General features: G+C 42.4%; 1 protein-coding gene across 1 annotated transcript in view; it reads left to right on the forward strand.

Moving 5' to 3' along the window:
* Positions 1 to 24,046, forward strand: part of RAI14 (retinoic acid induced 14) — a 120,965-nt gene extending 96,919 nt beyond the window's left edge. Inside the window, exons 7-19 of the mRNA XM_081942876.1 lie at positions 504 to 574; positions 2,258 to 2,364; positions 4,003 to 4,181; positions 6,057 to 6,085; positions 7,317 to 7,406; positions 7,953 to 8,036; positions 9,926 to 9,983; positions 11,300 to 11,418; positions 13,003 to 14,544; positions 15,497 to 15,646; positions 19,651 to 19,716; positions 21,534 to 21,609; positions 21,915 to 24,046. Coding sequence (XP_081799002.1) covers positions 504 to 574; positions 2,258 to 2,364; positions 4,003 to 4,181; positions 6,057 to 6,085; positions 7,317 to 7,406; positions 7,953 to 8,036; positions 9,926 to 9,983; positions 11,300 to 11,418; positions 13,003 to 14,544; positions 15,497 to 15,646; positions 19,651 to 19,716; positions 21,534 to 21,609; positions 21,915 to 21,940 — 2,597 coding nt within the window. The 3' untranslated portion in view covers positions 21,941 to 24,046. The remainder of the gene's footprint in view (positions 1 to 503; positions 575 to 2,257; positions 2,365 to 4,002; positions 4,182 to 6,056; positions 6,086 to 7,316; positions 7,407 to 7,952; positions 8,037 to 9,925; positions 9,984 to 11,299; positions 11,419 to 13,002; positions 14,545 to 15,496; positions 15,647 to 19,650; positions 19,717 to 21,533; positions 21,610 to 21,914) is intronic.
* The last annotated feature ends 1,686 nt before the right edge of the window (positions 24,047 to 25,732 follow it).

Here is a 25,732-nt window from a genome sequence, read left to right on the forward strand (position 1 = left end):
ACTCGCGGCCCACGGACCGGATTTATCACTTGCTAGCCATGCCCATGCCCGTTTTAGCGAAGGGGGGGAAGTCGAGATACGTCACATGACGCCACTGTGAGTTTGACACCCCTGACCTAAACAGACAAGCAGAATGACAAGAGATGGGCAAAAAAAGCTATGGAAATGGGAGCGACTTCCAAATTTCTGCTGGCTTCCCCATTGAATTTCCTTATGAGAAGCTGCGAGGGGGCGTTGGAAATGATGATCGTGGGTCTGTAACTGAATAGCTGGAATGCAACAGTGCTAAAACAGCCAAAACCTATCCAAATTTTAATCCTAGTATAGGAATTACAGGTTTTTGAACACATGCTTTAAGTTAGCCCATTTGAGGTGCGTTGGTTCAAAAATTGTTGCCTGTTACACTGTTTTGCTCAGCTGAATGTTACAAACTGACAAACAGGAGAGTTTTAGGAGTCTATACTGCAGATCTTCTAATATTACAATTCTTTTTTCCCCTTAAGCTGCCAATGGCTGCCTTCAAATAACTCAGCACCTGTGTGAACACAAGTGTCCAATTAACATCAAAGATCTGGTATGTAATTATGATTTCACTGGCAATTATTTTATCCTATTGAGCTTTTAAGTGCCTTTCAGTTCCTGAAATCTTATTAAAACCTAATCAGCAATTTTGTTTGGCGTTCTTTATTCTACTATTTTTTTAATAGTTTTGCAGCAAAGGAGCCAAAGAGGCATGTCCAGTTGAAAATATCCCAACATAGATATTTATAGTCACTCATTACACTTTCAGAACTGCTGTTATTGATGAGAAAGCATTGTTAAGCCATCTGCTATATAAAGTATCAGCTAGCTTTTACTTTGATATCTGGTTCTGCCCCAGGATCAGAAATTCAGAAGGCATAAATGAGAAATGTTCATCTAAGTATTAAAAGGATAACATTGCAATAAGTTTCATAATGAGAGGCAAGTTTGATGGTGTATAACAACTGGCAGTCGTGGGTCATATTTATTTCCATCTGATGACTATTGCCATTGTAACTTCTTTATTTATGGTGTTCTTATTCCATGTCTGAGCTATCTAACTTCATTAAACTTCTTGGTTCACTTTTCTTACTTGTTTTATATAAAGAAATCCATTCAACTCCATTCAGAGAAAGAAGATTGAAATTAGTTTTCAAACAAAGCTGGACTGCCAGTTCTTCCAACGATACCTTTATGCATAAAGAGCAGCAATGATGACAATCTCACACAACTTTTTGTTTAGTTCAGGGGTATCAAACTGGTGGCCTGCAGGCCGGATACATTACATGCAGGCCACGCCCACCCCAGCTCCGCGAATAGGAAAAATGTTGGGAAACGTCATGTGATTGCAATGTGTCACGGCGAGTTTGACACCCCTGCTTTAGTATTACTTTTCAACCCAGTAACTAGGTGGTTGTTTTGTTGAGTTTCAAGTTATATACACCAGTCCCGTGAGCATGAGAGCAGCAGGACCAGCTTGGAGGTTCTGCTTAGATTGGTAGATGACAATACTAAGTCAACTTATCTGGTTTGAAGATAAGCAGGAGCACACCCGGTTAGTACCTGGACAAGACACTTATAAGATAAGACCAGTGACCTCTTCTAACCACCCATGGTCTCCCAAAATAACAATAAATATACACAATACCTGAAATGACTGCATGTTTCCATGCTTATTACTGTAGGATGGGTAACAATTCTATGACAATGGGTAGGATAGATTTCATTCAAGGAAGATATGTAACCTTTTGCTACAAAAGGTCATTGAGATAAGATTATAAAGCTGCATATCATGGATAAGATTTTTAATTGTGCTCTGGGTTTTTTATTGGAATGCTTATTGTTGGCTTGTTTTTTAAAGTAATACATCTATTTTAGGGGTTAGGCTACAGTTGTAATATGTACTCAAAATGATAAAAAATCTATCCATTTTTCTTCTGCAGTCGAGGCTTTCTGAAGATAGCAAGTGAAGGGTTCAGGATCATATGTAACCCTAGGACTGAAGGCTGCGCATGGCATGTGGTAGCAGGACCACTTCTAGACTAGACTTTTGATAACTGATGAAGTGTGTAGCGTTTCTACACAGCTAGCTTCTAAATAAGGATTGTATCCCATTGTTTCCAGTTTCTGGATGTTTCCAACTTCTGTGGTGCACACCTTGTTATAAATGTGTTGAATTCTTTGGGTTCAATTGAATAATTAATAGGTTATAATTTTGTTTCAATGTTTTCTCCAGGATGGAAATACGCCTTTCTTCCTGACAGTACAAAATGGCCACTCTGAAGTATGCAAATACCTTCTAGACCATGGGGCAGATGTCAACTCCCGGGACAAAAATGGAAGGTAGGATGAAATGGAATGTTCCCCATCTTCTTTAGCAGTAATTAGAAGTCTGTCACTCCTAGTCACTCCATCAGAATATTTTTTCTAGAGTAGGATTGAAATCAAAAGACAGATAGTATTTATAAGATTTACATGAGAATCAAACTTAAGAGATACATTTGTATCCTTTCCAAATATTTGCCGATTTCCTTAATCAAGAAGGAAGAAGATCTTACTCTTTTGCTGTGAGAAAAATACCGATATTCCCTCAGTTCGCCCATTGAAGCTTCTCCTGAGGCTTCAATGTAATTAAACAACATATATTTATACATATTAAAGATACATGAAGTAGTACATCATGTGTTTTATAAAAGGCACAATTTCCCTAGTGAAATACACCAGAATCATTTTCTCATACCCTGTGTGTGGAAAATGTTTCAGCTTGTCGTAGCTATCCATGTTCTTTCTGTGTGGTTTCTATCATCAGACACAAAGTATACAAAGGTACACAGTGCCAAAAATCTATAGGCAGAGGATAAAGGTTGTTAATTGCCGATAATCATGGCACATACAGTATAATCCCCTGTTCTGGCATTCTTCTAGACAGTAGTTGTTGAGGCATGTTAATGGGAAGTGTTGGTTCTCACTTGCTCTCCTCTGAATTTTTGTAAGGCAACTCGTTGGCCATGGTAGATAGACAGGACTTTGCCTGACCTAGTAGGCCAATGTCAAAATATGTTGTTGTGTGATATTACATATTATTGGTATGGGATCCTGTCCTTTAGAGATATCTTGTCCAGCTGGGCATGGTTGTGGGCATGAAATGGCAACCTTTCCCCGTATAGATGTTTTGAACTACAGTTTTCATTAGCTGTACAGAGCATGTTATAGGAATTGTAGTCCAACACATCAGGAGAGTTCCAAGTTGGGAAAGAATTACATGAGGAAGGCAATATTGGCACTGCACATATTTAAACTACATGTATTCCAAGTAAAAGTCTCCTTCACTTGAACTTGTGACTTCATCCAAGTCATTTTTATTTTTATTGTTTTTGCAACAAAATGGAAATGTTTTGCCATGTTCTCCTTCTGAAAAAAGGTTTGTTTGCTTATTTTGGTTTCCCAGCTTATTCTAAAACAGCCATGAGATTTCCTAATGATCTTTCATCAAAAAATACAGGAATCTATCTATCTATATATATAAATTGTGTGTGTGTGTGTCAAACTTGGTACACAGATGACTTACTCTCTGGAAAAAAATATTTTGGAGATAAGACACCCTTAAAACCCCTCAGTGTGTGTGTTCTGTTAAGATACAGCCTGTTGTGCCTTAAAATGGATTCTACTGTACTGTCATAAAATAGCTTCTACTGTGCAGCGCAGTGGAGTTGCCATGGTAACGGCTTCACAGTACTCCACAAGGGTGCTCCCTCTGGTATGGGGGAAAATCCAACATTAGAAATTACGTTTGTCTGGACATTTTCCCCCTATGAATAAATACCCGGGCAACGCCAGGTTATAGGCTAGTATATAATATCAGCCTACACGTATCTTAGGCTGATCTGGAGTGGAATCACATATCTTCAGTTACTCTGGGGCTGTATCACCTTGCCATAGGCTCATGCTCTCCTTCATGGTTAGTCTTCTTAATTTCTGTAGAACTGCTTTGATGCTGGCCTGTGAAGCTGGAAACCTGAGCATTGCCGAAATCCTAATCCAAAAGGGGGCAAAAATAAATTTGGCAGATGCCCTTGGACACAATGCCCTACATTACGCCATGCTTTCTGAAAATACAGGAATTCAGAGTCTCCTTCAATCCAAAATGGTTCAAGATGCTGGTATGTGGATGCTTCTTAAATACTTCCTAAAATATACAGTGAGGCCATATAAGTAGTGTATAGAGTGCAGTCCCATTGTCCCACTGTCATGTGATCACCAATTATGAACTTCTGCTGGCTTCCCCACTGACTACTAGTCAAAGACTAGCATTGAAGTTCACAAATGGCAAACCCTTGACCACAGGATGCTGCTTGCAATGTTGTAATTGCAAGCCAGTTGCCAAGCACCCAAATTGTAATCTAATGACTGTGAAAACAATGGTTACAACTATGAAGATTTTATGTCTAGTGAACATACTTTGTTATGTATCTTCCCCCCTCCCCTCTGTCTGGAAGATGGCTCTTTCAGCTTTTAATCTGTCTGCCTCTTCGTTCCTCCACCCTTTTCTAATTCTTCTGACCAATTCCTCTTCCTTCCTGTTGTAGAGGGTTTCTTCTCCTCCTCTCCCCCCCCCCAAAAAACCAATATTTTAAGTATTTAATAGGCCCATTGAGAATGTCTCTTGTTAAATTTTCTTTTTTGTACTGTGTTTTTAAAGTCTGTTTAAGCTGGGGTAGCTCTGCATCTGCAGATAAACTTAAGCTGTTTGTTTTTTCAAAAAAAAACCTTGTTAGTCTGTCTGACAGAAGAAAAGATGCTGACTCAGCCATCTTATGTATCTACATAAATCTTCTTTGTTGTAAGCGGAGTAATTAAATGCCATGGAGTACGGTGTGTGTCTAGTGTTATACTTGGATTGCTTCTTCCTTCACACTCTCAGTGTGCATAATAAAATAGTCAAGGCTTGAAAATACAAATGTAAGTAGGATTTTTTACACATCTGGTGTAAATTATCGATGTGATTCCAAACAGGTGTCTATATGATATGGTTAAAAAAATAGTCAAAGAGAAACAATAAAGTTAAAGTTCTACCTGTCTTATATGTGCATTGCACCTCTGTAGCTTCTATCTTGACTTTTTTTGAACATATCCTGTGGACCCCCAACTCCAAACGTCTCCATTTGCACCTCAAGTTATACTGAAATCAGGAAATTGACTAAAATAATGCTAAGCTTAGGGCCGTGATGGTGAACCTATGGCATGTGTGCCAGAGGTGGCAAAAGGCTGTTTTTTGGGCTGCTTTCAGACCGTTTTTAGGCTTTCGGGCTGTTTTCAGGCCATTTTTTGGGTCATTTTCTGGCTGTTTTTTGGGCCGTTGTTCCAGGCCATTTTGAGGCAGTTTGTTTGGTAATTTTCAGGCTGTTTTTTCAGGCAGTTGTTCCCGGCCTTTTTTGGGCAGTTTTCAGGCTGTTTTTCTGGCCATTTTCAGGCTGTTTTTCTGGCCTTTTTCAGGATGTTTTTCTGGCTGTTTTCCGGCCATTTTCTGGGCCATTTTTAAGGCTGTTTTCAGGCTGGTTTTTGGGGGCGTTTTTAGGCTGTTTGGGGGGCCATTTCTGGGCAGTTTTCAGGCCATTTTTAGGCTGTTCTTCAGGCCGCTTTCTGGCCTTTTGGGGGCCATTTTCAAGCAGTTTTTGGGCTGTTTTTTTGGGGGGGCATTTTCAGGCTATTTTCAGGCCATTTGGGGGGGCATTTTCAGGCTGTTTGTTGAGCAGTTTTCAGGCCATTTTTGGGCAGTTTTCAGGCTGTTTTGGGTTTTTTTTTCCTTTTTGACCCAAAAACGGCCCAAAAAACGGCCTGACAATAGCCAAAACCAGCCAAAAAACAGGCATGTACATGCCAGCCAGCTGGTCTCCAGGACTCTGGCGCGCGCAAAAAGATGCACATTCCAGTTTGGCCACTCTGTGCCGAAAAGTTTCGCCATCAGCAGCTTAGGGTGTTGGTTTATGTGTCTTAGCTATCTCAATCAATTTAAATGGAGTCTTTCTTTTCTGCAGATGCCAAGTCACCAATCAAGTCAAAGCAGGTAAAAAAGAAAGAAAGAAAGAGAGTGGCTTAATAAAGATAAAATTTGCATTTAGCATAAACAAATTCCTAAGAATTAAAATTACGATGAAAAATTATTTGTAGCTTTATAGAGCTTTGGGAAATTTATCCAACGTGTGTGTTAAACGATTGTGTGAGTCTCCCATCTCTCAGTCAAAATGGGACAGTTTCACTGGAACTGGCAAAAGAAGCAGTCTAGGCATTTAATCATTTTTTGCAGTTGGAAGATCCTTATTGTAGATTTTCCACACTATGAAAGTTTTGTGGAAGACTCGGAATATGTAGAAGTCATCCTTTTGAAGAAGGCCGTTTTAACCCATTTGGACATTTTTGGACCTCCTTGTAATAAAGTTGGGGGAAAAAACCATGTTCTAATCTCCTTGCAGTCAAGCTGGAGGAGGAAGCAGAATGGGAGTTTCACACTTGTTCACATAACAAATAAACTATAATCTACTTGGCTTAATGATGCTTAGAAGCCATTTCAATGTAACAAGCCTAAAATTCTGAAGCAGTTCCTCAAAGCTTTATTGGCTTTCAGGGACGTATTTGGGCAATTGTAAGAAGTTGCAGAAAATGTTCTTGTTTGCTTTGAAAGTCAGGTACAGCTTCTAAAATAGGGCTGGTATCAGTTACATCCAATTGTGGCATTTATAAATTATTGGTTTGCTATGTTGAGTTCCTCCATTCCTATTTCATGGATTCCAAATTTACAAAAGGCTTGGAAGGCAGGTAGGCAGAGATGGAAGAAGATTGTGGGTGATACTGATGATTTGGCCTGCAGAATGTTCAGTGATATATTTTGCATAGATATAGATATAAATAAAAGCAGAATGATCCAAGAGACTCCACAAAAAATAAAAAAGGCTCAGGAACAGAATTGAGAGGATATCGTCTGTCTGTCTCTTCCTGTCTGTCCTAGACAGACAAGGCAGGGATCAGGAGGTTTGACAAATGGCTCGAGGCTGTGAATAGCCTCTGAAAACATGGCCCAGTAGGGAGGGATGTGCCTTTATTGACTTCATGGAAATGTACAGAGGCCTGAACTTAAAAAGGAAGCAGGATGAGCTCATGCTTAAGCATGCGTCACATCCTCACAGCAGTAAGGCAAAGCGTGAATGTGTGTGTGTTTTTAATGTCGTTGAATAACTTGTTAACACAATCCTTACTAACAAACTAACAGACCTCCCTTTTCTGGCCTGTGAAACTTCCAGCATGATCAAGCCTCTAAATTAAGTTCAGAAAGAAGTGGAACTCCAAAAAAACGCAAAGCCCCTCCACCTCCTCCCATCAGCCCTATCCAGGTAAACAACCAAGTCCAGCTTGAACGGGTTGCTATGTATAGAGAGGGAGGGGTGGTGGAGGAATGTCCTGTTGGGAATTGATCTGGTTAAATTTGCTTGGTGCAAATCCCTCTCTCTCTTTTAAATATGTGAGTCTCATGTATCATGAGTGAATTCTCATCAGAATAGAAATAGGACGGCCTGTTGTTGTTGGGGAGAATCACACATTAATTGCTACTTTGCAGAGAGAGAGAGAAATTGAGATGGGACAGGAACCTAAGTTTAGACTACGGGAGCTTATAAGAGTGCTGTTGGCTTGCCTTTTAACCATCAACTGAAGTTTGCTCTTAGACATGCATAAGCAGCTTTGCACATGGGAGCCCGTGGCATTTTAACCAAAAGTTTAATATTAAACCAAGTGGTTGCTCAGGCGATTGTTTGATTGCATGCCTGCTGCCGACAAACAATGAGGGCCGTATAGTCCTGCTTATCTGCAACTAACAGAGAATGATGACTTCTGTGAGCCAGAGGAAATTTGTGTCCCTAAAATGCATCCATCTCTTCCAGCTTGCTGACCATTCTTCATCACAGGCAACAACTTCAACCCCAGCATCTGGGAAAAGCCAGGTCTTCGCTCAACGAGGATCCAAGGTATACTGGCTGGTTATTTTTTCAGTCTTGCTTGGAAGGAAATATGAACATTGCCCTGTTTGTAGGACAGCCTCTCCTATTGGGCTACCAGATATATTGGTTGCCCCCTAGGAGTGAGTTGTGTGCTCAGCATATTTGAGGAACACCTGATTGTGGAATGCTGTTGTAGAGGATTGAGCAATGTGAAAGAGTATTTACTGTATTTTTCAGAGTATAAGACGCACCTTTTTCCCTCAAAAAAGAGGCTGAAAATCTGGGTGTGTCTTATACACTGTATACAGCATTTTTTACCTCCAGAAACCCCGCCGCCTTCACCAAAATGGCCATGCACAGCCTTTAGGAGGCTTTCAGAGTGCTCCTGGAAACTGGGGAAGGCAGAAATGAGCGAAAAATGGGCCATTTTTTGCTCAGTTCCCCTCCCCAAGTTCCCAGGAGCACTCTATAAGCCTCCTAAAGGCTATGCATGCCCTTTTTTTGAAAAAAAACCAGGCCGTTTTGGGGGGGTCTGCAGAGTGCAAAAACTTCTTTTTAATTTGCCTCTTCAAAATCTTGGTGTGTCTTATACTCCAAAAAATACAGTAATTAGCTCAAGTTGGGGAGAAGTTTGCTGTTGTGCAAGGCGCCTGGACAGAAATAGATAAAAGTAGAGAATTCTAGTTTCCAATAGATTCTGAAATGTTACCTGTCCATGAAGTTAAATGAGTCACTTAAGGCTACAATGGGACATTATTTGTGGGAGGACGGCCACACATCAAATGGGCTAATGGAATTTCCTTCAAAGGGGCACTAATGACAACATCCACTGCACAAATCCAAGTGAATTCACAACATGTGGCTTAGCTAAGAGCAAGGAGCATCTCAAGTATTTTTAATCAGCTGGCTTTTAAGATTGCTTTGGCTAACATATTTCCTCCGGCAGTGAAAATAAAATTTTTTAAAGTGACAATTTGTCTAAATAATGTTGCTTATTAAGCAATGAATTTCTTCGGTTTCTTCTACACTTTTCCTTGCCAATTTTGTCGTTATTTATTGAAAGCACTTCTAGCCCAACTTTGTCTACTAAATATCCAAGATAACTTGTCAAAATCAGAACGCAGCAGCTGAAGTACATAAGAACGGCCTGCCCAACCCATTCACCAATGCAACACCGGTTCCAGGAACTCCATTGGCCACTGCTTTGCTTCTAGATGTAAATTGGGGTCCTGGTTGTCATCTTTAAACCTCTAAATGGCTCAGGACCCGGCTAAGGCCCAATAAGATCTAGTAGGGAGGTTATTCTTTGAGCCTTATCTCTGCAGAGTCTTAGCATTAGAGACCACCAAGATACTGTATATTTTTTGCACTACTGCCTCCCTCCTTTGGAACTGTGCTTCTGCCAACGTCAGATTAGCCCCTGCTAAGCACTCGCTAAATCTCTAAAACCTGGCTATTTTGGAAAGTTAAGGAGTGGTAGAACGGTGAATCCCCATCCCGTAGTAGGTGATTGGTTATTAACTGAGAGTTGTTACTCAGCAAAATGAAAAATGTGAAAGTGATTATTGCTGTAATAATTGTTTGTTTTTGAGTCCATTTATAGTTATTTAATCTTTTCTTATGGTATTGGAATGTGAGCTTCTTAGACGTCTAAGACTGAAAGTGGTACATAAACTTTACATTAAAAAAAAACCAGCAACTAAATTATAGCAAACAATTTATGATATGTAGATATGTGTACATGTAGTCAGTCAAACATCTGCCATTTTACCAATTATTGTTGAAAAGATGGTTTTAGGGTTGTTTATTCCAAGTGGAGCATTCCACTTTAAAGGTATTTGAGCTTATTAATGAGTAGTTTGGTGGGACTTGCTTCTTGTTTTTAATCCAATCATGGTTTATTTGTCTTTCAACAGGAAGACACCAGTGCTATTCACTCTGATTGCAAAGATGGGTTAAGTGAGAGCACTGCAGGTAAGGTGGAAGGAAAGGTGTGAGGATGATTTTCTCCATTTCTTTCTATGGTTAAAGTTTCCTTCTAAAAACCAAACTCTTAATATTGTTACTGTACATCATGTGCTATGGCCATTAACCTTTGCCACTTCACTGCAAGTAGGTACTGTTTGTGTTGACTCCTTTTGTCATGACAATTCCATGGAAGGGATTCCATTATTTCCCCCTAGACTTTATTGATTTAAGTTGGTTTGGTTCTTGGACTCTCTCCTGTTTGAATTCCTAAATGTCACTGATTGTGCCCTCCCAACCAAGGAGTGCCAACAAAAGTGTGTATAGTCAAGGCTATGGTTTTCCCAGTTGCAATGTATGGCTATGAAAGTTGGACCATAAGGAAGGCTGAGCATCAAAGAATTGAGGCCTTTGAACTATGGTGCTGGAGAAGACTCCTGCGAGTCCCTTGGACTGCAAGGCGATCAAACCGGTCAGTCCTAGAGGAGATGAGCCCTGACTGCTCTTTAGAAGGCCAGATCCTGAAGAGGAAACTCAAATCCTTTGGCCACCTAATGAGAAGGAAGGACTCACTGGAGAAGAGCCTAATGCTGGGAAAGATTGAGGGCAAAAGAAGAGGGGGACGACAGAATGAGGTGGTTGGATGGAGTCACCAAAGCAGTAGGCATGAGCTTGAATGGACTCAGGAGGATGGTAGAGGACAGAAAGCCCTGGAGCAACGTCGTCCATGGGGTCGCGATGGGTCGGACACGACTTCGCAACTGACAACAACAAACCAAGGACCATTAAACAATTGAGCTTGTAGAAGAAAGAATAGAGGTCCTGGAGTCAAAATACTAAAACTAAAATTGTTTTGATTTTTTATTTATATCATTTAGCTTAAATTAAAATTAAGCAGACTGAATGCCATTAATATGATCACTCACCGTGCATTCATAATTTGCTCCTGTCATAATTTTATGTTATAATTTGACACTAAATCTAAATTCCAATCTAGTATGCCCCCTCTTAGCTTGGCTTCAACTCCAACAACAACCTGTTGTTTTACCCAAGTTTACTTTTCTAGAATTTTTGGGTGGTGGTAGTGTCTCAAAGTGTTCATAGATTTCCAGATTCACACAGTTCTTTAAAATACTTTCCAGAAGCTCTAACTGCCAAACAGTTTTGTGAGGCTTTGCCAAAATTGGCTAGCTAGTAAAAGATAATTGTCTATTTTCATTTTGAAGATTTGCTAAGTAGATGTTATAGAATTGTAGCCTCATTGAATATTCAAATCATAAATGTGCTTTTTTCCCCCCTTGTTCTTTCCCTTTTCTTTTTTAAAGGTGCTAATAGTATATTGGATATGAGTTCAGAAACAGAACAGCAAGATTTGCTTCTGATGTTGCAAGGAAAAGTTGCTTCTTTAACATTACAAAATAAGAAATTGCAAGAAAAACTTCAGGTATGTGTTCAGCACAAAACAGCACTGGTATCTTTAACAAACGATGTCAGTGATGCAATGAAAACATATTTAACCAAAATCTGAAGGATACAAAAGGAATTTGTGCAGCTGATTCAAGAAATTATCTGGGATTGGAAAAATTTCTGGTCCGTACAACAAATGGAAGCCAAATCAGAGTTCCTCTAGTAAAAAACCCATTCCCTCCCTGACAAATAACCCACAGTTATGGCTTATTTGTGTGTATGATTCATGTCACCCTTTTCTTTCTGAAAAGCAGAAGATAGCTTGGAGGAGAATCTCCCTTCATGTTGCCCTTACAACAACAAAGAGCTGAGAGAGAAACTCTGTCAGGGCTCCAGGTAACACCCCCAACGAAAGAAGACTCTAAGGCTTGAGTTTCCTCAAAGTTCCATTTTATTAGAGATGCCATATTGGCACATCTGGGAAAACCCAAATCTAGAAGCTCCCAGGTTTTCCCCACCCAAATGAAAGTTCAAGTCCCTGCCCAGCACCCACATGTCCATCACATGGTCCAATCAGGCCCCATCCCAACTGGAGACGCCTCCCAGTCACACCACTCCAGTGCAAGGCAAGATGACCTTGACTCTCTAAGAAAGGAATGTTATTTTGACTATATATTTCCCATCCTCCATTCAATCCCCCCTCCCATTTTCCTACAGTAGAAAATGTGACAAGCATGAAGGTCCAATGCAAAAGATGGCTTCCAGCCCAGACAGACTGTTTGGCTCAAAAATCATCCAGTGAGCTTCTTTGCCTGAGCTTGGGCTTGGGCTTGAACTTGGATCTCTCCAGTCCATATTGACATCTTTACTACTACCCACACTGGTGCAACTCTGCCATTTTCTGTGCAACTGCAAGTGGAGAGCAAATGGGTGCTTACTTTCTCCTACAGAGAGGAAGCATTTTTCTCCATGAAGCAAGTAGCTCGAAAATCCAAGCATGGGTTTAACTTTGTCCATTTGCCTAGAGACTAAGAAAAAAGTCTTGACCATGCCTCCTCTGACTGGTAGAGTTCAGTTGTTGTTTTTTAACTCAGCCCAGCCTTCAGAGAAACCTGTCCCTCTGCTTTGTCATCCACACATGTGTTTCCTTTCTATGCACTAGCAGATATATTACTTCTCTCTACTGCTTCATGGAGAAACACAGGGCGGATATATGTGTTTTTGTGTCTTGGGGTATGTGACTTAGCCTTACTAAAAGCCCACCATGACATCACCTGGAACACATTCAGATTCCCATCCCCTCTTCTGTGTCCTCGTGTTTGTGGTTTATGCAGTCAGTATCGTTATCGTCAGTCTGATTCTGAAATCAGAAATACAATCCAGACTGCATTAGAAATGGGAACTCTTGGGACCAGCCACACCACAGCATCATCCTTCTGGCAGAAGTGGAGGGGTGGAGGGAGAGGTTTGCTGGTTGAATGGAAATCAAATGTTGACCCAGTAATGATCAAAGAGAGGAGGGGAAAAATGTAGCTCCTTGTCTTCTGGATGGGGAAGGAGTTCTTGGATTACATTGGAATTAGGCATCATTGTGAAATACTGCCCTCTGCTGTCTCTGCAGGCAAGGACCTTCAAAACAGAAGATACCGACACTACAATGGAGTCTTCTTCTTCCACAAACACAGAATTTGGTGCTTTGACTAATAGGCTGAGTGAAGACTCAACAGTAGCAGCCGAGGAGATAAGCACATCTCCTCTGATTCTGGCACAGGCTCGGGAAGAACCAGGCCTTAATGAATTTAAAATTAAACAGTTACAAGAAAGCTTAGAAGAAGTCCAGAAGAGACTAGATAGTTCAGAAGCAAAGAGATTGCACTTAGAGTCACAGCTTCAGTCTAGTGTGCTGGAGGAGGGGAGTCCTTTGTTAAACAGCTCCGAAATTTCAGAGAATGGCACCGACCTCAGCCAGAAACTCAAAGAATCTCAACTCAAATACGAAGAAGCGGTGAAGGAGATGCTGCATGTCCAGAGACAAATGAAACTGGACCTGGTAACTTCAGAAAGCAAAGAGCCCGACCTGCAGGAGGTCAAAACGACCTATGAAGAAGTTGAGCTCTTGAAGGAGAAGCTGAAGAAAGCTCAAGAAGATGATGAAATGCTGAAAGTGAAGGTGAAGGAACTAGAAGTGAAGCTGGAAGAAAGGGAGAGAAATGCAGCTGGTATCGTGTCTCTTGAGGAATGTGAGGAGATGAAGAAGTCTTATTGTTCGGTCATTGAAAATATCAACCAGGAGAAGGTGTTGCTGATTGAGAAATATAAGGAAGGACAGGACAAAATCAAAAAGCTTCAAGATAGACTGAAGGCTCAGATGGAATTAGGTCAGAGTGATGAAGCTGAAGAGGTGAAGGATGCCAAGAACCAAATGATCAATGAACTCAACAGGCAGGTTAGTGAACTTTCTCAAATGTACAAAGAAGCCCAGGCAGAACTTGAAGATTGCAGGAAGAAAAGCACTCCAGAAGATCTGAGTTCAGGATACATACCTCTGGAGGAATATGAGAAGCTAATGGAGGCCACCGTCTCACAGAGAGAGCAAGCAGAACAGGCTTTGTTGGAAATGAAGACACAGTACACCAACGTGCTGAGTGAAATGACACAACTCCAGAACTTGGTTGACACTCAAAAGAAGAATTCTGTCTCCATCACAGAACATCTTCAAGTAGTTACTGCTCTCCAGACCTCAGTGAATGAAGTGGAAGAAGAAATAAATGCACTCAAAGAGCAGATCCTTCATAAAGAGAGTGAAGTGCAGCGTCTGCAGAAGGAGTTGTTAGAAGAAGAAGCTGCGGTGTGTGAAGCCATGGTGCCTAGAGTATTGTACGAAGAGCTTCGGACTTCTTCAGAAAATGAAGTCAATTCCTTGTCATCCAAACTGAAGGATCTGTTGAAGGAGAAGGAGACTTTGTCTGCTGATCTTGCCCAGTTGAGGAAGGAGATCACCCAGGTGAAGGGGGAGAAGGAGAACCTCCAAGCTCTTCTCCAAGCCAAGGAAGAAGAAATCAAAGGACTACTTCATCAATATCACAAGTCTCAAGATGAACTCCTCAAAATGAAAAAAGCTTCTGAGAGTGCCTTAAAAATGGATGAAGACAAAGATAAAAAGGTTAGTTGTTCTGATATCCCTAGCGGGATTGGCTGGGTTTCCCGTGGTTCAAATGCCCCCCCCCCCCCCGAAGCATCTTCATCCACTGATTACTTGCAAGATGTTACTGTGCTAGATTCGTTGTAGTCATTGCCAGGGGTGGGATTCAACCGGTGTAACTACTCGTTCACTGAGCATGCGCGCCAAACACACGCTCCCCCGCGCGTGCGGTGCCTTTGAAAACAGCTCAAAAACTTACCTTCTACTGCAGCCCTGTTGAATAAAACAGCTGAGGCGCAGCAATCTGCTCTGCTGCGCCTATCAACTGGGCTTCAAACAAAGGGAATATAGGTCAGTATAAAGCAGGGGAAAGTGGGTGGGCCCACCTGATCATTGGAGCGAACTGGTCCAAACCAGCTGAATCCCACCCCTGGTCATTGCAGAGCCCTTACCTAGGCTCAATTCCTTTGGCGTTTTTATCTGTTTCCAATAACAGAATCATGATGTAAATGCAGAAACAGTTTACTATGTTCCAAGATGGTTTTTGTAGAGTATCTCTTGCAAGAACTTATTTCAGGGAGTTTGAAGAAACAGTCCTTCATCTCCCCGTGTGTGTGTGTGTGTTTTTTTTAATAGAAAAATCAGGCTGTAAAAGGTGATGGTTGCAACCATCATAAATACATGCCCGTTGTCAAGCTCTCCTTATCATGGGTGGGGGTGGATGCAGTAATGCCTATAAGCATAAGGACCCGTTGTCACTTTTTTCAATGCTGCTGTAACTTCAGACAGTCATTAAACAAATGGTTGTAAGTCGAGGGCTAACTTTGCATTATGATTAAACACACCATCTGAATCAAAACGATGGTGATGACGAAGGCTGTTTTCCCACCTTTAAAGCAGAACTCACCAGTGCCAGGACTTTGATGTACTCTGGAATAACAAAGGGTTTTTTCCCCCTTTTATCCTTTTATAGATAACTGACATGTCTAAGGAAGTTACCAAGTTAAAGGAAGCATTGAACAGTCTTTCCCAGCTGTCTTACTCAACTGGTACACCTAAACGACAAAGTCAGCAGCTGGAGCTGTTGCAGCAGCAAGTGAAGCAGTTACAGAGCCAATTGGCTGTAAGTTTATAACTTCCTTATGTACAATTGCATATTTTTGTAATTGGGGACCAGGTTTCTCCTTGGGATGAAACCAAGGGTGAAATCTACTTACCTTCAATACCCATTCGCAAATGTGAACGTGTGCGCCTTGCTCGCACGCACCACCTTCGCACAAGTGCAGGACCTTCCAGGCATCTGCAGTGTCAAAAACAGATGTTGTGACATGCGGGTGGGTAGGCAGGCGGAGCCTGCTACCAAGGGTGCCTGAAAAGGTAAGCAGAACAGCCGGGGGAGGGGAATCCGCTGTGCCATGCAATTTAGATTAGCGAATCCGCTGTGCCATGCAATTTAGATTAGCGAGAAAACAGGAAATCCTGCGCATCACAGCTGATCGTCAGAAATACTGCTTTGCCCGAACTAGTAGCATTTTTTAACTATCGGTTTGGGCGAACCGGTCCAAACCAGTAGCTGCTCCATAGTGAGGGGAGGAGTATCCAGGATGGGTTAACTTTGTCCTCGTTGATTGGACTGAGTCCGATAAGCTCTTTAGACCACGCCCTAGTCACCAGGTAATACCCACTTATCGACTCAGTCCCCAACTGGACAGCTTTGTCATCCTGATTTCCTTGAAAAATGTAAAAGAAAGAAAGGAAGACTGATTTAAAGTGCATCTTGCTATTCCTCAGAGGCGTGAGTACTTTGGCGGCCAGCAAAAACCCCGGCGGGGGTAGTGCCTATCGCCATTAACCTACAAAGGCGGCGGACAGATTTGGCCACTAGGAATAATCCTGCAGCCACTCAAAAGGCTTTTTAAAGCTCGTGAGAAAGGGAAAGAAGCCTCACGAGGCTCCGGCTCGCCGCTCCTTTAAACAGCGGCAAGGGAAAAACCCCGAAACAGCGCCAGAGCGCTCCGCCGCTGCCTTCAAGGGTCGAGCGACAAACCGCGGCGTTTGAACATCGCAGAGTGCCCGCGCTTATCCTAAAACACCGGAGGGGGCGAGTGGAGCCGGAGAACAAGCGCTGAAGGCAGGGGGAGAAAGAGAGCTATCTCCACCTGCAGAGAGAGGCGCGCGGCAACCCGAGGGCACAAGCCGCTGTTCAAGCACGCTGGAGGAGCGGAGCTTTGAATTTGTGAACCGCCATTTTGAACACATGATCCAAGATGGCAGTCACCATGAACACAGAGGACACCCGCAGGAGCCAGGTCCTCGTGCCTACAGCCAGCCTCACCGGAGGAGCGGAGGAGCTCTCACCAGCTCTTAGTGAAGATACTGTTAAGGGAGGGGGCGGCAAGGCAAAAAGAAAAACCAGGCACCTTGCCCTCAAGGCGCCTAAGGAGCCGAGCGCTGGTCCCAAACTTACCAAACCAGGCTCCAAATATGAGAAGCAGAGGCATAAAGCTTTAGAGCGAATATGCCACAAGGCCAACAGCAGAAAAGCCCCGCAGGGGCTGGGGTCGGATGAGAGGCTACTGGAGCATTCCTCCCCCAGCAGAGCTATGGAAGAGGATACCTCCCTTCAAGTGAGGATTCCCTTTGACACCTCGGAGATCTGGGGTGCTCCGCAGGGATGGCAATCCCCTCCACGCACCATGGGCCCTTCGCCACAACCTCTCCCTCCTACACCTGTGGGTATGGGAGCTGGACAGGTACCCATATCAGGGGTACCTAATTTTCAGGACATGATAATGGCGTTTCAGCAGTGCATGGCTGCCGCTTTCCAACAGCCCCAGATGCAGTCTCACATGGCACCCTTACCCATGGTTCCTGGGGGGCTGAAGGCCCGGGGGCAGACCCCGCTGACTCCCCATTGTCGTCCCAGGAGGACAGCGATTCGGAATCTGAGGAAGGGGAGCTCGGAATAGACTCTCCGAGGACGAGGGCTTGCCTCCCTCGAAGCCCTCCTGCTCTGGACTGTTCCAGCCCTCCCTATACAAATCCTTGCTCTTCAAGGCAAAGACAGCTGCTAAGCTTGGCAACAGACCTTCAGAACAGCCAGCGCAACCTCAAGGCTTCTCGGCTGAGACCATATTTGAGGAGCAGACCGTGGAGGCCAACACGGTGCCTACACCCAAGTTTTTCCTTGACCTGATAAGAAGGCTATGGGCATCTCCCACCTTAGGGCCGATGCCAATATCCACAGACAAAGCCTTTTTCAACGTGGACAAAGACATGGCTCAGGTGCTGTCGTAGCCCACCATCGACACACCTGTCACAGCGCTGCATACACCTACGAACTTGCCCGGAGAACCAGAGGATGCTCTGAAACCGGAGGACAAGAAGATAGACTTCACTTTGCAGAGGAGCCATCAGGCTGCGGCCTGGGCAGCGAAAGCAGCCACCACCGCCTCCTTCTTCAATCGGTCTTCACTACTGTGGCTACAGGATCTCCAGCAGCGGATCCTGATAGCGGATGGCAGGGCTCACCAAGAGATCAACAAATTGGTGGCTTCCATCCAATTCTCTTTGGACGCCACCCTAGCAGCAGCCAGATTTGCATCCTCCTCTGTAGCATCCCGCAGGTTGCTTTGGCTTCGGCAGTGGCAAGCGATACATTACAAGTGGCACCTGGCATCAGCGCCCTTCATGGGGGGAAGGCCTCTTTGGCGTAGCTCTAGACCCCTTCTTGATAGAGAACAAGGACAAGTGGAAGGTGCTTCCCACCATGCAGAGAAAGAACGGCTTCAGAGCGACTCCCTACCCCAGATGCACCACCGGCCGTGGTCAGGACTATGGGTCTTCCTTCTGGGGTGAGGATTCGTTCAGGGGGTCGGATTTTGGGGATTTAGGGTTTCACCAGTACCAGGGACGCTACCCCCCCAGGCAGAGATACCCCCCAGAGAGACAGCTGAGGGGCAGGCAACAGAAGCGGCCCTTTCGAGGGGGGCGGAGGAGGAGGAGGCGGGTGCTCCTTCCGCAAGAACTAAACCTAGGCCCAGCTCACCTTTTATGCCACAGTTGTTAAGCAAAGCCCTTCAGTTGTTAAGTTAGTAACGTGGTTGTTAAGTGAAGCTGGTTTCGCCCTTGACTTCATTTTATGACCTTTTATGCCACAGTTAAGCGAAGCCCTTCAGTTGTTAAGTTAGTAACATGGTTGTTAAGTGAAGCTAGTTTCGCCCTTGACTTTGCTTCGCAGAAGGGCGCAAAAAGGGGGTCACATAAGCCCAGGACACTGCAGAGGTCAGAGGTATCGCCAAGTACCTGCAATTTGGTTTCATCGTGGGGACGCTGCAAAGATCGTAACTGTGAAAAATGGCCATGTCCCTTGTTTCATGGCCATTGTAACTTTGAACGGTCACTAAATGAACTGCTGTCAGTCAAGGACTACCTTTAATTGAGTCTGGAATTACAGTTGTAAGCTGTGCCGGTTGTTAAGCAGGTCTATTTTTTCTTGCGGCAATCATGAAGTGAATCCGTGTGATTGTTCAGTGGTTGTTAAATGAACAACATAGTCATTGAATGAATCCATTGTCCGCAATGGGCTTTTTTTTTTGCAGGAAACCAAAACAGGGCGTGAAGGGGGGGCCGTGTGCATCCCTCGCACCCCCCCCCCTTTTCGGCTTGGATGGCCTCTAGCACCCTGCTGGCCAAAATAGGTTACTGCGGGTGGGGGGGCTGTATGCGGCCTTCCCCGCGGCCCATTTTGGCTGGCAAAGTGCTGCAGGAGGTGTTCATCCCTTCTCTTCCCCCTTCCGGCCAACCTGTGGAGGAGAAGTACAATGCTGATCCGGCCCTCGAAGAAATCCACTTTGATACCCCTGCTCTAATCCAAAAAAATTTCTATTTTGCTCTCACACAAGTCTGGGATTCTTTTCCCTAGGATAGAAGCTGGGAATACCTGGGATTTGGCAACTATGCCCTTGCATTGCTATCCTCAGTGTACATGTGGCAGATTATGGCTTGGGTGAATTAGTATCACTTTCTGTTTTACATTATTTTATTAGATAACTACATCAATGTTCCATTAGAATTCTAGTGCATGCTTGTTCATTGGTTGATTGATCATCTTCTTTTTTTTTACAGGAAACAAAGAAGCAACATCAGGAGATAGTTTCTGTTTACAGAACACACCTGCTTTATGCAGTGCAGGTGAGAGGCTCTTTCCTTCAGTTCTCCTTGCATTTCTTGCAGGACCATCAGTTGGTTAAAGGAAGCAGTGGATTTGTATTTGTAGAGGTGTTGGTGCTCTATATGAGTTTGGTTGGTTTTCTTTTTGCAGACATTTCATTACCCAACTAGGTAACAATCAGTTTCTGTAGGTAAACTTCCATCAGGGTACAGTTATCCTTTCTACATAAATGCTTACAACAGCAAGCCCTGCAGCCCTGTTGCACTGAAGGTGTTACCTAGTTGGGTAGTGAAGCATCTGCCAAGAAAACAACCAAGCTCAGAGCACCCAGGATTCCACAGTTCAACCCTGAGTTATAAATATTGTCTTGTATTGATTATATTTGCATACTATTGTTAACAACGGATAGTACAGAAAATGGAAATCAATCTGAATAGAGCTGGAAGGGACCTTGGAGGTCTTCTAGTCCAGCCCCCTGCTCAAGTAGGAGACCTTATACTAAATCAGATAAGTACTCTTTTCTTAAAAACCTCCAGTGATGAAGCACCCACAACATTTGAAGGCAAGCTATTCCACTGATTAATTGTTCTCACTGTTGGGAAGTTTCTCCTTAATTCCAGGTTGCTTCTCTCTTTGGTTAGTTTTCATCCATTGCATCTTGTCTTCTGGTGCTTTGGAAAATCAGTTGATCCCCTCTTCTTTGTGGCAGCCCCTCAAATGCTGGAATGCTGTTATCATGTCACTCTTAGTCTCGGCTAGCCATACCCAGTTCATGCAACCATTCTTCATATATTTTAGTCTCCGGGCCTTTTATCATCCTAGTTGCTCTTCTCTGCACTTTTTCCAAAGTCTCAACATCTTTTTCGTAATGTGGTGACCAAAACTGGATGCAGTATTCCAGGTGTGGTCTTACTAAGGTTTATTAATACTAATAAATGCTTCAGGAAGACACATTGCACACAGCTGTTATATGAGAATGAATGCCTCTTCTAAGTTGGTCTGGCCAAATAGTTGTTAATGAGGGGTAACTGTAATTTGACTAAAGAAATATATGTAATCATTTTAACTGGAATGATTGAGTAAAGGTTTCCATCTCAACGCATGTGTTTTACAAAGGAGAACATTTTGACATGCATAACAGAGTGACAAATGTTGATAGTTCAGACCTTAGAGCAGTGATGGCGAACCTAGGGCAGGCATGCCACAGGTGGCACGCGGAGCCATTTGTCAGGGCATGTGAGGCTCCAGAGGCTTTATAAGAGCCTGGGATGGGTGAAGAGAGCCTCCCCCGGCCCCCGGAGACCCTCCGGAGGCTTCATGAGCTTCCCTGAAGCCTCCGGAGTGCAAAAAACCGCCCCTACAGGCAAACCGAAAGTTCGGGAACAGACTTCCTGTTTGCTCGGAGGGTCGTTTGAGCGCTCCGAAGGCTTTAGGGAAGCCTGAAGATCCCTGAAGCCTCTGGAGGGCTTCTGGGAGGGCGGGGGGGCTGTTTTCGCCCTCCCCATGCTCCTATAAAGCCTCTGGAGCCTGGGGAGGGCGAAAAAAGCATGCAAAAATGAACTGGGGGGGTCGCCAGCATGCACTGGGGGGGGTCACGCATTGCCTTATGGGTGCAGCACGCCTGCACACGACCCCCTTGCGCTCCTCCCACTTATGGCATGCTAGCCAAAAAAGGTTTGCCGTCGCTGCCTTAGAGCATGATGATCCTAATATAAAATGAGTACTTGTTTTATTATAACAGTGCAGTAATGATTGTAATATTTAAGAATTTGGCTTAATGCTCTTTGCTCAAATCTTATTAATATTGTTTGCCTTTACTGTTTTTCCCCCTCTCTAGGGCCAGATGGATGAAGATGTCCAGAAAGTGCTGAAACAGATTTTAACAATGTGTAAAAACCCATCACAAAAAAAAGGTGAAACTGTTTTTGTGGATCCCTGATAGTGCTGCTGCTACAGAATTTGAAGCTCACCTTAGAAAGATTTCCAAAGTGCTAATTTTGCATCTTGGACATAAATGCAGAATCCTCCAGAGATTACAGTTTACTATAAATCAGGGATGATCAACCTCTGACCTTCAGTATTAGGAAGTGATTGTGTATTTTCTTGGGTTATGATTTTGGTTATAAGCAGCTGCACCATTTGAAGTTGGAGGCAGAAATGAATTGTTCAATTCCTGGTTATTTTTAAATGGATAAAATTACCTTCTTTATATTTTTAGGCCTTCAGATGTCCAATATAACCTAGAAGCTAATCGTAAGGAAGACATCTTCACCTTGTTGTGTAAAGCCAGCTGCAGTGTTTTCTTTTTATTTATCAAGTAATTTATGGACTGCGAGAGCACCAGATTTGTCATATGTATTAAATAGATAACATAAGATATAGCCATGTACCAAACAGGAGTGGGGAACTATAGTCCTTTTATGACTTGTGGACTGCAACACCCAGAATTCCTGAGCCAGCATGGCTGGCTCAGGAATTCTGGAAGTTGAAGTCCACAAGTCATAAAAGGACTATAGTTCCCCATTCCTGTACTAAAACAAGTAAAATACTTCTGAAACAGTTAATTGCTAAAACCTCAGTTTCATTATCAGGCAGGAAATCAAACTATCTATGCAAAATTTTGCAGTTCTATTGGAAATAGAACTTAGAAGAGAGAAAAGGGTATTTCAAATTGCAAGCAAGGGATCTGATTGAATTCATGATGTTTACAGTGAGTTATCTCACAGTTCCAAACCTCACTTTTGTAAAGAAAATAAAAAAAAATCTTCTCTATGATATATTTTTACTGGCCCTCGAATTTAGAAAAGCCTTTATAATGAAATGTGTTTGCTATGTAATACTTCTTTGCGATAGACTTTAATAAGAATTTACGCAATTGCTTTCTTCGTTTTCTCCCTTTAACCCTTCCCCCCTAATAAAATTGGTGGAAGTAGTCTACTCTCTCTAGAAAACTTGTACTGAAGTAGAACTGTCCATGTATCTTAGATATGTCATTGTTTTCTTTTCCAAAATGCTGTAACAATTAAAGCAGAGAAAAACCTGTTTCCCAGAAATGTTTGTTGCATTAAATGAATATGGTATAGGGATGATTCTACAAATTGCAATGGTGCCTAAAAATTGTTTGGCTGCTAAATTTTAGTAAAAATGAGTAATAGTTGTAATAGATATCCAGGTTGATAATAGCAACGTGAAGGATGATAACTGGTAGTATTAGATCAGTGTTACTCAACCTTGGCACTTGAAGATGTGTGGACTTCAACCATAATTTGCAAAGCTGGTTGGGGAATTCTGGGAGTGTGGAAGTCCACACAAGTCTTCAAATTGCCATGGTTGAGAAACACCGTATTAGAATATCATTTTGGGATAGCAAGAAGGAATATGTGATACTTCTATTTTAAGGACACGTTTACACTGTTAATTGGTTTCTGAAATCAGTTTCAAACTAGGGTGATCAAATTTCAAACTAGTGTGAGCTTGCTAAGGATGTCATTTTTGGGCAGAATATCACATAAATTATAAGATTCCCAGTATTCAATTGATGAATGGTATAACTTGCAGAATTAAGTTGATTAAACAAATTTACACATCTAGTGTAAACACGAGCACTTATATTTCAAAAACTGAGAGTGGATACCACATTTTTGAAAACTAGACCGCACTGATTAAAGTTTTTAAACAGAATTTGTAAAATGAATAAATGTATCACTCCAGCTCTCTGTGGGTTAATCATAAATACCCCAAAATCTAAACAATGTATATTTTCCCTAAAGCAAAGAACCATTTTGTGTCTTTGGTGTATGGAATAACTTACTAATTATAAACAGCCTCACCCCTACAAAGATCCTCAGTGGCCTCTAATAAGTGGCAAGTAATTGTTCAGTATCTCAGGGCTACCACGTTCACCAGGCACTTACATAGTTCTCTCGTTTACTTTTTATTTTTCTGGTTGTTGTTGTTTTTTGAACAATGAGCAGAATTTTGAACTCCTGAATCTTTTTTTTTCCTTCTGTCTTTCTCAGTATTTGGATAATTAATTTGAGACAATATTTCTTCACACAGCACCTGTTTTAATACTTCAAGGGGGTGGGGAAATTTTTGCAGCATTTACCAGCAAAACAAACAAAACACAATAACTCTTAACAGAGGCCAATAAACACTGCCAGGTATAACACTTGGGGAACAGTTTTGTAGGTTTGCCTAACATTTTTATTTTGTTACATGTATTTATTACGATTATCCTTGTGGACACATTTTGAAATTGTATGCTATAGCATAGTAATAGTCCTTTGTACATTTACAGAAGTTTCCTTATTCAGCAAATAAAAAGGTTTTTTTGGTCCATGTTTTTCATTTCCAGATCTTTTGTGTAATGCTTTATATTACTATACTTCAGAAGAACAAAGGGGAAATGTCTTCAAGGAACAAATGGAGATATTAGGAGGATTTGCAAAGGGCCCGATCAATCCACAACTATGTTTCTGCTGCCAATACAACTGATAGGCCCCATAAGAAGAGAATATAGAGTAGCTCAGGGTTGAACTGTAGAAATCCTTGGTGGTTTTCTTGCAGACATTTCATTAGGAGCCCTGGCGGCACGGTGGTTAGAAGGCAGTATTGCAGGCTAACTCTGCCCACAGAGTGAGAAGTTCGATCCTGACCACCTCAAGGTTGATTCAGCCTTCCATCCTAGGTAGAGGTTGGTAAAATGAGGACCCAGATGTTCGAGGGCAATATGCTGACCCTGTATACTGTTTAGAGAGGGCTGTAAAGCACTATGAAGTGGTATGTAAGTCTAAGTGCGATTGCTATTGCCCAATTAAGTAATGTCAGCATTTGAGTGGGGTTGCTACTTGTGTATACGCAAGAGACGCTTAAGGAGTCAAGCAGGAAAAAATGCCCTAATTAAGGAACTACCAAAGGGGGGATAAAACCACACCTCCACTAATACTGGCAAGGCAAATAGGGCTTAATTTGATTAGATAAAGATCAAATATTCTTTCAGTCAGTTTGGCTCCTGGTTATTTCATAGACACATCCATATGTTTTTCTTGTCTGTGATGTAGAAGGTCTCCGCTACTGATGCTCTCAGAATTTTATTATTATTATTTTAAATTAATTTTCCAGTCTAGCCCATGGAACTGGGATTCCCGTTCTGTCCAACTGCAAACTAGATTCAATCCTGCTTGGCTTTCTGAGGTCTTGAGCCTGGTATGGCTCCAAGTTCTTGGCATTGCCATCCTCATTCTACAATCCATCTGTGCTTATAATTACTTAAAATGGATCCCGGGGTTAAATTGGAATGAATTGCAGCTTTAGCTCAAAATATGATAAAATCAAAATATAAAACGATCAAGCATCGCGATTTCCTATTACCTTGCAATGGACTTAGGCTTTTATTCATAGTTTCCTAGACAAAGTACATGGATTTTTTCATCTGCAGTTTTTCTTGAATATTAACTCCCTCCTAAAAAGGACTAAACCAAGTAATTCACAGACATGACACTAATGGGGGATCAATGAAATTTCTATGGTAAAATTCAAGTCTCGGGGACAAACCAAACACCTGGTGACTTCAAGGAGAACATACTGTTTTTTGGGGTAACAAAATTGAAGTGGTTTGGTTTGACACTGTCATCTTTGGGGGGGAGGGTGGGGTTTCCACCTGATAGTCTATCCTACAGACTAGGAACTTATTGGTGGGAATGCCTCCCTCCCAGTAATAAAGAAGTCTAATTTGGCTTAGCTTCATATGATCAGCCAAGGTGTGGCATGTAGCTAGATAACACAACTGAATTTAAGCACACAAAGACACCTTAGTGCCACCACAACCAAGCCATTACCTCTAGTGATATTTCTGAAGACCTCTCCAAGCTTACGTTTCTGTAGTTTTCAGCATTGGCATTGCAGATACATCAGCATAGTGTCTGTTTAAATTTGACTTACCTTGGCTTGGTCTTTTTAAAGTCTTGGAGAAGCTCCATTTAACTGGTTTTTTTTAAAAAAGCATGGCTTGGACGCATGCTGATTAATCTGTTG

This window comes from Natrix helvetica (assembly GCF_964273705.1).
Source record: "Natrix helvetica genome assembly, chromosome: 2".
In the NCBI taxonomy this organism is placed as follows: Eukaryota; Metazoa; Chordata; class Lepidosauria; order Squamata; family Natricidae; genus Natrix; species Natrix helvetica.